The sequence below is a fragment of the Panicum virgatum genome, chromosome 1K (assembly GCF_016808335.1).
Source record: "Panicum virgatum strain AP13 chromosome 1K, P.virgatum_v5, whole genome shotgun sequence".
Lineage (NCBI taxonomy): Eukaryota > Viridiplantae > Streptophyta > Magnoliopsida > Poales > Poaceae > Panicum > Panicum virgatum.
This window is the reverse complement of record NC_053136.1, coordinates 45,995,320-46,006,668: the sequence shown is the minus strand read 5'-3', so window position 1 is coordinate 46,006,668 and position 11,349 is coordinate 45,995,320. Positions and strand designations below refer to the sequence as shown.

Here is an 11,349-nt window from a genome sequence, read left to right as displayed (position 1 = left end):
GCTCCACAGCGGCTGACAAAGGTGAAGAGCTCAGCGCTAGGAACTAGGCGTGCGCGGTCAAGGTTACTGTTACTTCCGCCGGTAATCACCTTCACCTCCCGTCGGCGTCTAAACCGCATGAGCTAGCTAGCGTCGCCATCCGAATCAAATACGGGCGTGCCCCCGCCTCCTCGGTCGTCGCCGCCTAAACCCACCACACTCCTGCCCTGCACTGGGAGCGAGAGGCAGGCAGGGCAGGCGCCATGGGGGTCCGCTTGGCGGCCACGAAGCTGCACATCCCGCCCTCGGCCGCGCGGCGCCCCCCCACCTTCCTGCCCTTCGTCGCCGTCCTCCTTCTCTGCTCCGCCTCCTACCTCCTCGGCGTCTGGCAGCACGGCGGCTTCGCCTCCCCGTCCGACTCCCCCGCCGTCTCCATCGCCACCGCCGTCGCCTGCACCACCACCGCCGCCCCCGCCACGAGGAAGAAGGCCCCGTACGCCCGCGCCAGGACCCGCTCTGCCTCCCCCTCCCAGCCGTCCCGGGCCCTCGACTTCTCCGCGCACCACGCGGCGGCCGCGGACGCCTCGCTCGCATCCGCCGCCGCCTCCTCCGGTTCCTCGTCGTCGCCGGCGTCGCCGCGGAGGTACAGGTACCCCGCGTGCCCCGTCAGGTACTCCGAGTACACCCCGTGCGAGGACGTGGAGCGGTCGCTGCGGTACCCGCGGGAGCGGCTGGTGTACCGGGAGCGCCACTGCCCGGCGTCGGAGCGGGAGCGGCTGCGGTGCCTCGTCCCGGCGCCGCGCGGGTACCGGACCCCGTTCCCCTGGCCCGCCAGCCGCGACGTCGCCTGGTTCGCCAACGTGCCGCACAAGGAGCTCACCGTCGAGAAGGCGGTGCAGAACTGGATCCGCGTCGACGGCGACAAGCTCAGGTTCCCCGGCGGCGGGACCATGTTCCCCAACGGCGCCGACGCCTACATCGACGACATTGCCAAGATCATCCCGCTCCTCGACGGCTCCATCCGCACCGCGCTCGACACCGGATGCGGGGTACGTACGTCCATCCTTCTCTTACTCAAGCTCCACTACTTGCAGCTAATAAGATCCGTAGAAATAAGTAGTGGATTGGGATCAAATGGTTCGAAATGGGCAAACTGACAGGATTGGAACTGTGAGGATTTTTCTAGTCGCAATCAATTTCTTTAACCAAATACTCTACGGGACACAGTCCAATTAAGCAATGTCTGTACCACCAAACATAGGAGTAGTTGACTGTCTTGTTGGAATCGGGAAATTTTTTATTTTTACCACGAGCACTGCTTCGAGATTTGTTCCCTTGAAAGTACTAGTTTCTGAAATTTCTAATTGTTTTCCCACTTCGAGGCTGCATTGGTGAAATGGGCTGTTTAGTTCCCATGAAAAAACACTGTAGAGCTGAAAAAACATTGTTGTACACTGTAGCACTTTTCGTTTGTTTGTGGTAAATATTGTCCTATCATGACCTAATTAGGCTCAAAAGATTCGTCTCGCAACGTACATCAAAACCATGCAATTAGTTTTTTTTATTTACCTACATTTAATACTCTATGCATGTGTCATTTGTTATATTTAATGTTTCGATGTAATGTAAAGTTTGCTGAAAGTGAACACAGCCATGGAAAAGATGTTTGTCGCTTGTCAGTCGATTTTACAAGCATCCTATGGTTTGCTTAAAAAAAACATCCTATGGGGTTTTCAAGGTGGCATTCCAAAGCTCTAGCTAAAGCAGTTCTAACTGCAGAAACGTAGTATTCGCCATTTGCATACACTTTGTAACACACCAGTCTATCAACCCGTGCTCCCGCACAGTCTAGTTAGAGATATCTAATAATTATCTATCTCACGCTCTTTAATCAATTAAATATTTTAATCTAATACTGTAAAGATATATATTCACCATTATGTAATTGTAAAAAATATGAGATTTATTTACTAATAATTTTTCTCACTTTGCATCACACATCCATATATGTTTGATATGTATTTAATTGAACACTTTGTTTGAGTTATGTGAACAACATGAAAATTAATATTTTTATCTCTTCTCTTATACATGAATATATGGTGACACACACATGTGGTTAGTATTTTTATATAAATAATAACATAGATTTATTTACTAACATTTTTTTCTCACTTTGCATCACACATCCATATATGTTTGATATGTATTTAATTGAACACTTTGTTTGAGCTATGTGAACAACATGAAAACTATATTTTTATATAAATAATAACATAAATAATATATTAATAATGATAGAAATAGTAATTTAGAATTTTATATTGATGTGCTTTAAGATTTTATTATAATAATATAATTTTGATTCAGATTTTAGGTTTATTTTAACTTTTTATTATGTTATCATTGGATAATATATAAAATATTAGGGGATTATTTGGTATTATTTTATAATGGCATAAGTGGATAATTTATATGAATATTAGGGGGTCATTTTAGATTATTTTTTATAATGACAGAGGTGGGTAATATCAGATACATGTTTAGGGGTTTACTTTTGTTTATTTTCATAATGGCATAGGTGGGTAATTTATTAAGAAGATCAAAGATCCAATGGCTATTATGATTACAGTTGCCGAATTGATGGCTAGATGTTTCTAATTTTTGTAAGAATTTGTAGAATTTCTCTATTTTTTAAACTGTCCACGTAGGATCCTAGGTGGCTTCACCTATAGGTTTCGAAAGGAGCCTCCAATTAGTAATAGTAAGATCTAGGTTTCGAAAGGAGCCTCCAATTAGTAATAGTAAGATCGCACTTGTGTCACTCCAGTTTCTACACTTTTTACCCCAAAGTACAAATTTATTCTTTATCGGTAACGCGGATGCTCTGTTGTACTTTGCAAAATATTCCGTCTTCACGTGCAACCATATGCACAAGGGTGAACTTGTTTTACTCGCGCTGATTGCGAGCAGAAATTTGCTAACGAGAGTTGCACGTAGAACATCCCAGAGTTCACCACGGAACGTTATTTCCCGCGGATCTACAGGCCACCTCTGCGCCTGCTGCGATTTGGCAGAAGACTTTGGTGTGCTCGGCTTGTTTCTGACGAGGACTTCGGTGTTCCGGCATGCGGGCGATTTATTTTTCAACTACATTTAGTACACCATGCAAGCGATTTATAAAAAAATTTGCGTTTTGCTTTTACACATCTAAACACGGCCTAACTCGGGCGTACGCCGTTTTGCAGGTGGCGAGCTGGGGCGCGTACCTGCTGTCGCGGGACATCCTGGCCATGTCGTTCGCGCCGCGGGACTCCCACGAGGCGCAGGTGCAGTTCGCGCTGGAGCGCGGCGTGCCGGCCATGATCGGCGTCCTCGCGTCCAACCGCCTCACCTACCCGGCGCGCGCCTTCGACATGGCGCATTGCTCCCGCTGCCTCATCCCCTGGCAACTCTACGGTACAGCCTTCCCCTGCTTCTCTGAATTCTGACCCTGTCCAAACGCTGATCCCCTCAAGTGCCGCCGGTGTGCGTGCGTGCAGATGGACTGTACCTGATCGAGGTTGACCGCGTGCTGCGGTCTGGAGGGTACTGGATCCTGTCCGGCCCGCCGATCAACTGGAAGAAGTACTGGAAGGGGTGGGAGCGGACCAAGGAGGACCTCAACGCCGAGCAGCAGGCCATCGAGGCCGTCGCCAGGAGCCTCTGCTGGACCAAGGTCAAGGAGGCCGGCGACATCGCCGTCTGGCAGAAGCCCTACAACCACGTCGCCTGCAAGGCCTCCCGCAAGGCCGCGGCCAAGTCCCCGCCTTTCTGCTCTGGCAAGAACCCCGACGCGGCATGGTACGAAGTCACCACTGCCCCCATCTTAAATCAACCTGATTGTGTGATGCAGCAAGTTGTGCATGCATGCGTAGCTGTGAGCCTGTGACTGACCGTGATCTCTGATCCGCACGTACGCAGGTACGACAAGATGGAGGCCTGCATCACGCCGCTCCCGGAGGTCTCCGGCGCGAGCGACGTCGCGGGCGGCACGGTGAAGAAGTGGCCGCAGCGGCTCACCGCGGTGCCGCCCAGGGTGTCCCGCGGCGCCATCAGGGGCGTCACGGCCAAGTCGTTCGCGCAGGACACGGAGCTGTGGCGGCGGAGGGTCCGGCACTACAAGTCGGTGGTCAGCCAGTTCGAGCAGAAGGGCCGGTACCGCAACGTGCTGGACATGAACGCGCGCCTCGGCGGCTTCGCCGCGGCGCTGGCGGCGGCGGGCGACCCCCTGTGGGTCATGAACATGGTCCCGACGGTGGGGAACACGACCACGCTCGGGGCCATCTACGAGCGCGGCCTCATCGGGAGCTACCAGGACTGGTGAGTTCGCTGGCTCGTGCGGCTTGCCTGGGCCGATGGTCCTCCGGCGACCAGTGGCGGTGATTGAATGGCGACGGCGTGCTGTCGTCTGTCGGTGGCGTGGTTGCGCCACGGTCGGTTTCGCGATCTGACTGCTGCATTCACTGCAGGTGCGAGGGCATGTCTACCTACCCGAGGACTTACGATCTCATCCACGCGGATTCGGTGTTCGCCCTGTACAAGAACAGGTAGATCGACTGCAGACGAACCTGCATCAGCAACTGATACATGTTGGCGTGTTCCCCTGCCCCTGGTACTGATTTTCGCCTCCTCTTTGCTTCCGGAAGGTGTGAGATGGACAGAATTCTGCTGGAGATGGACAGGATCCTGAGGCCCCGGGGCACGGTGATCATCAGGGACGACGTGGACATGCTGGTGAAGGTCAAGAGCGTAGCGGACGGGATGAGGTGGGACAGCCAGATCGTCGACCACGAGGACGGCCCGCTCGTCAGGGAGAAGATCCTCCTGGTTGTGAAGAAGTACTGGACTGCCCAGGACCAAGACCAGTAGCAGGAACGTGAAGTAAACTCCTGTATGTTGATAAGCACATTTTTCGTCGTTGGGTCGCCATTTCTAGCTCCTTTGAGCTAGTATTTTTTTTTTACGTTCTTATATATGCTGTTCTTTTCGGACGGTAATTTCTTAGATAGGAAATTTGTCTCTTGAGGTGTAGAAGGGGGCAATTGAAGGAAGGGTGAAACACCGGAGCTCCCTGCAAAGTTTTTACTCGAATCGTCAAATTGTGCCAAGCGGTAAATAGTGGAAGTTACTTTTGTGAGTCATCCTGGAATCTTTTTCTCTTAACCTGTGCCAGTGGCGGATTCAAAATCCCGGCCGTGTTTGGATGACAAGAAGAAATTTTTTTCACAAAAAGACGAATGCATGCAGAGTATTAAATGAAGTTTATTTGCGAAATTTTTTTACGGATGAATGTAATTTTTTGAGACGAATCTAATGAGCCAAATTTCATCATGATTGGCTACATTGATGCTACAGTAATCGCGCCTAATCATTCTCTAATCATAGGGTAAAATGTCTCAGTAGCTATAGTATTATAGTTGTGGAGGTGATTTTGTAATTAAATTTTATTTAATACTCCTAATTAATGGTCAAACCACCGAAAAATTTTTATGAAAATTTTTTCAGGTGCCATCCAAACATGGTCGAAAGATCGCAATTCTGGTCCCAGATTGTGAAGAGGAAGGCCTCAACCAACGTGACGGCCAAATGGAGCATTGGGGCCTCTGAATTCAATTAGGTACAGCCTATTGACGGGACAGCAGAGGCCACCTAACAGGTCTGATCCCAATACCCAGACTGTACCAAGAACGGAAGAAGCGTCCAATAGCTTACAGCCAAACACAACTCATCATACTTTATGGAGGTAGTTTTTTTTTAAAAAAAATACTTTATGGAGGTAATGAGAGCAGCAACAGATGATTCCAAGATCTACATGACCAACTAAAAGTGCTTAATGCAGTCAAACCATGTCAGTTATTCTTTGTTGTGGCCTTGCATATAGTATAATTTTTTCCTACCACTTGTTGAGTACCAACTATAAACGTACCCATCTTTGCATAAATACTGCTCATACCAAGATAACTGTCCGGATTACACAGAAGACTTTGAGGATTTATAGGCGTATGTCTCCTAGTCATTTGTTTGTGAAGCTGAAGATCCACTGGTACTCTATAAATATTTATTTATTTGCTTAAGATTAAGACATTCAGTCATGTAATAAAGTTCTTAATACTCTCTTTCATTTTTGCATTGTGATGGTATTCGCTTTATAAGTCTATGATATATGTATAAACTTGATCCTGGCGCACATATGAGATGCATTCGGTTTCTTTCTTAAATTAGGTGTGACATTTGTTACCAGAAGTCATGGGTTAAAGCCCCCCACCCCACCCCAACCACAACAGGAAATTATATTAAAAGAAGGGTAAAACCAGAACTTATAAAGTGCTTAACCAGAAATTAAGCGAGCCAAAAAGGAAAAGGAGGGGGGGGGGGGACTGAGGCTACTCTAGCTGTACAAAGCAAGGAAAAAAGAAACAACAGTAAAAAAGTCAGTACTACAGGGCCTCAAGGCAACTGATGATGGAATGGTGAAAACTTTGCTTGATTCTGATCAGATGTTTTCAGACTTCAGGTTTGAAAGACGACTTCCAGGAGGAAAAATTTGGGACTTTATTATTAAATACATAATCATTTCTCTCATTCCAAATACACCACGCACCAATCATGAAGATTTCCATAAAAAGTGGCTGTGCAAACTCTTGCTTGGCGATGTGGATCTGCTGATGGATACTTGCATTTTCTTCCCAGGAGATATCTAAGGAAAACCAACGACAGACTGCGGAAGAACAGTTAAACAAAAGATGCTCAGCCGTTTCTTCTAGACCTTCCTGACACAGGGCACAATTGTATCCATCCTCTAAATTTTTTTTCTTCTACTCAGAATGTTTCTTGTGTTGAGCCTGTCATTCAGGAGTAGCCAAGCGAAAAAATTTATTTTGGGCACAGACTTTGTTTTTCATATCCAGGTGATTGATCTATGTGGCTGTATGGATCTGAACTGATAGTGGTAATATTTACTTGAGGAGTATCTTTGATGACCCCAGATAAAAAACCAACTATCTTTCTCTTCAGAGGCGGTATGAGGCAATGTTGATAGAACCTGCTGCAGCTCAAGGAACTCATTGTAGGTTTGTCTAGTCATGGGGATTTTAAAGTGATCGAGCAAGTTATCCGAGTGCCTCAACTTCCAAAGAGAGATTCTTGGATCTTTTGCAAATTCCAAAAGTTGAGGGAAGAGATTAGAATGTGCATTGCCATTTATTAGATCTTCCCAGAAACTGATTGTATCTCCTTTGTTAGGCACACAAATGGCAACACCTCTTAAATGAACATGAAGTCTCAGGATGTCCTTCCACCAGAACGAGCCTTTTTCCTTTGCAAGGTGAGGAACAACCTTAGAGTAATACTTTTGCCAAATAAGTTTGACCCATTGAACATTTTCCTTCCTATAGAACTTCTCCAATTGCTTAAGCACTAAATGTGAGAATTTGTGAGAACTCCACTTTTACAGTTAAAGTCTTTCCCAGAAGTTCCATTAAGAAGGACAGAGGAGGTATAAGATGTGAGAATTTGTAACATCCCAAAAATTCACTAAGATAAATCACTCGCTAAAAATAATTTTCAAAACCTTTTTCGTCGTTGAGCTCAAATCGTTTCTAAATCTTTTTCCGTCCGAACTCCCAATGTCCCGAAATCTTTCCCGGCGATCCGCCGTCCCGACACCAGTACCAATCACCGTCTCGTCTCTCTGTTCTTCCTCGTTCCGCGCGTGTCGCTTCCCGCCGAAGCCGCCGCGCACTCCCGACCGTCGCCGCGAATCCCGCTGGCATCTCTCTCCTTTTTCTCTTTCTCCCTCTCTCCCTTTACTTTTTCTCTTTTTCTTTTCCCTTCTCCTTTCTTCCTTCTACCTCTCCCTTCCTGTAACCCCTAATTTAAATTTCAATATTTAATAATAAAATTAATTGGCTTTATTTAATTTTCTAGGATTTAATTTGCTTAGTCTTGCATTTAATCCAATTTTGTTTCATAAGTAATTAAAATTTATCATAGGTTTAAATTTTTGTGGTGCATTCATGCTGGTGCATGACTTTATTTTGTTTGAATGCATAGGAGTTGAATTCAAATTTTAGTTTGAATTCAAATAGATTTAAGTGGTGTTTGAAATAGAAAAGAAGAAAGGGAAAAGTTTTGAAAACCCAAACCTGCAACTCAGCCTAAACCCATAAGCCATCCAGCTCAAAGGCCAAGACCATCTCAAACCAGCCCAACACCCTGAAACCAACCCAAACCGGCCCAAACCCCAGCCCAACCCTTTTTCCCACGCGGGCCCAGCTTTCCCCTCCTCTCCTGGTCCAGCAAACCCCGCGGCCCAGCTCCCTTCTCTCCCCGGTCCGCTCTCTTCCGCGGCCCAGACTTCCCCACTCCTCTTTCCTTCCCGCTCGCCTGGCCCAACTCCCGCTCGCGCTCAGCCCAGCCACCGCGAGTGCCAGCAGGCCCGCACCCCCCCTCTCTGCCCGGCGTCGCCAACCCCGCGCACGGCCCGCTCACCGCCCGTGCGTCACCCCTCTCCCCTCACTGCAGCCCGGGCTCGCCCGTCGGTCCCGTCCCCTTCCTCCGCTTCCCCCCTCTGCGCTCGCGCAAACGACCCGAGATCCCCGCCGAGGATCTCTCCGCGGCCTTTCCCAAACCTGCACGCCGAAATCTCCGCTCCTCCCTTTATTTGGCCCCGCGGAACCCTGTGCCCCATCCTTTCCTCCCCCACAGCCACCAGACTCGAGCCGCAGCCGCCCCGCTAACACCGCTCCGGAACAGGGCCCTGCGCCGCCGTGGCCTAACCTCTCCGTCGCCCTCCAGCCTCGACAAGCCGCCGCAGGAGCTCCGCCCGGAGGCCACGAACTTCGCCGAGCCCGCAGCCTCCGACCTCGGCCCCGCTGCGCACGGGATTTCCCGTGGTGAAGCTCCGTCGAGCCGCCCCTACGCCGCCCCGATTTCCACCCTGCGACACCTCCTGTCGACTTCTACGGCCGGCGTCAGCATCGCGCGTGGGTAAACGAACACTCCATGCCCGTTCCCCGCCCCTTTTTGCTTTCTGTAGCACCTAGATGGCATCGCCGGCGAGCTAACGCCACCTCTCCCCTTTTTGCTTTCTTTTATAACCCGGGTGTTACACTTCCAGCACGCGCAGCACGCAGAGCAGCTTGACGCCGAGCAGAGCTCGACGCCGGCCCCCACCCCTCCACTTGCGAGGCCGCCCCTGCTCACCCATCCCGTCTCGCCGTGCCGCTGTACCCCCTTTCCTGCATCGTCCCTCGCGCTCGCCTCGGCAAACCACGGTGGAGCCGAGCCCGCGCCTCGCCATTGGCCGCCGCACCTCTCCTGGGCGCCCCCCGCTATGCGCCACCGTCCACCCCTTCACGCCGTTGCCTCAGCGCCACCGCGTCGCTCCGCGATGCCAGGACGGCCCCCACGCCGTTAACGCCGTGGCAGAGCTGTCGTCCGGCCTCCACCGCACCCGGCCTCCCCCATCGCCTCGCCCCACCTATAAATAGGCCTCCGCGTAGCCCTGAGCCACGACAACCACCTCCACCACCGCGCGCCCCCTCCCCAGCGCCGCCCAGAGCGCTGCCGCCCACCGCCCGCTGGTCCTCGTGGCCCCGCTTCCTCGCTTATCCGAGCCCGAGGTGAGGACGGGAATCGGACCCTCTCGTTCCCCTCTCCCTTTTCCCCCTAATCCCGGCCGCCGCTGTGCCCCGAGCCACCAGAATCGGGGCCGGCGCGTCCGCCCCCACCGTCCCCTGTTTCTGTCGAGGGGAGGAAGAAGAAGGGCAGTTTTGCCCATAGCCCCTCCCTTTCTTCCTTTTCTTTAAATAATTCTCCCATCTCTAGCCCTTTTCCAAAGAAACCCCTCCCTTTGTTCCTTTTTCAAAAACCAACCCCTCCACTATATGAAAGTAATTCTAAATAAACCCCTGTCCCTTTCCAGAATAGCCAGAACATTTTCAAATATTATAATCAAGTCCTTTCACTCCCAAAACTAATTACAAATAAGCCCCCAGATCCTTATTTAGCCCCTAAACACCTCGTGAAGCATCCCCACATAAGTAGAGACTAAATGTGATACATATATCAGTCCCAGGTGGCTGATAACACATTTATTCAACAGATGGTACAGTCACCGTACAAACCTTCGAGGAGGCGGACACTCGATACAAATGATAATAAGTAATAAAACAGCTACGGTGATACACCAAAGCACGACCCAGATGGTCTCCAGCTCAGGCTCAGAATAGTGCACTAGCAGAAGCATCTTGCAAAGGGTCAACACTACAGGCAAGGTTGGGCACGGACGCAACCTCTACTCAACGTCTTCCACAACATAGTCCGGATCTTCTTCTGAAGAAAAACCACAAATATATATCGGGTGAGTACAAAAGTACTCAACAAGTCCAACCCCATCCACGGTAGGGGGTAACACAGATATGCACATGACAAATCAAGGGTAAGGCTGAGGTTTATTTGCAATAAAGCTAGATTTTACACATGCAGGGGTTTATTTTTTAAAAGAGTTTCCTTAAAGCAATTCCTACTTAACCGATTAATGAGTAGGGTTGATCCTACACCAAGGATCCAAGTTTTAATGCTACCGGACTCCCCATCCGCGGTAGCGCTCGGCACAACTACCGGACACTTTCCAAAACAACGCACACCGTGAAATCATCCCTCCCAAGTCTAGTTGTGTGACCAAACCGTAACTCTCCCAAATACCATGGGCACGGCTATTCGAATAGGTTTTACACTCTGCAGAGGTGTGCAACTTTACCCACAAGTGGGGTTCTACAGCACGATCACCTTAGTGTCAGTGCAGATCCCAACAAAGTCATTACCCACCTTAGCTAGACCCGACTAGCCAACACGGGCTCCCTCAAGGGGCCATTGACCTATCACTGAGGTTTAACCGGGGCATAAGTCACCACGACCTTATCCCTTCTCCTTGATCACCCGTTGCTCTCAGCTCTCCTGATGTCTATCAGACTAGCTAGTGGGATTTATGCTAAGCCGTTGCCACATACAACGGTCGAGTGGTTTGCACGATAGTTGAGTTAGGCAAGATGACACATCAACTCGGTCCTTAATTGTGATAGGATGGATATCTCCCAACCTTCTTGCTCAACCACAAAGGTACGAGCCTCCAATATGACAATTCACACAGAAATGCCATTCGTCCATCCCATCTTAACATTCTATTTTTTATAACCCAACGTCCCTTTTCTCAAGACTCACGCATTTTCCCTTTTATAAAACATGTTGTAACCATTTAAAACGAGTACCGGGTCCTAAGCGGCGCTTTAGTAGCGATTAACATCCAAATAGAATTAATCATATTCA

General features: G+C 49.6%; 1 protein-coding gene across 1 annotated transcript; it reads left to right on the top strand.

Moving 5' to 3' along the window:
- Positions 1 to 87: 87 nt before the first annotated feature.
- On the top strand, positions 88 to 5,162 carry LOC120712441 (probable methyltransferase PMT15). Its single transcript, XM_039998222.1, has 6 exons — positions 88 to 1,028; positions 3,228 to 3,438; positions 3,522 to 3,822; positions 3,943 to 4,341; positions 4,491 to 4,568; positions 4,668 to 5,162. The coding sequence occupies exons 1-6, from the start codon at positions 243 to 245 to the stop codon at positions 4,888 to 4,890; spliced, it is 1,998 nt and encodes a 665-aa protein (XP_039854156.1). The 5' UTR covers positions 88 to 242; the 3' UTR covers positions 4,891 to 5,162.
- The last annotated feature ends 6,187 nt before the right edge of the window (positions 5,163 to 11,349 follow it).

Excerpts from the sequence above, each read along its gene's own strand:
- LOC120712441 (XM_039998222.1), top strand. The coding sequence starts at position 243 with ATGGGGGTCCGCTTGGCGGCCACGAAGCTGCACATCCCGCCCTCGGCC. Across the intron at positions 1,029-3,227 it reads CGCTCGACACCGGATGCGGG|GTGGCGAGCTGGGGCGCGTA; the intron begins GTACGTACGTCC and ends GCCGTTTTGCAG. Across the intron at positions 3,439-3,521 it reads CATCCCCTGGCAACTCTACG|ATGGACTGTACCTGATCGAG; the intron begins GTACAGCCTTCC and ends GCGTGCGTGCAG.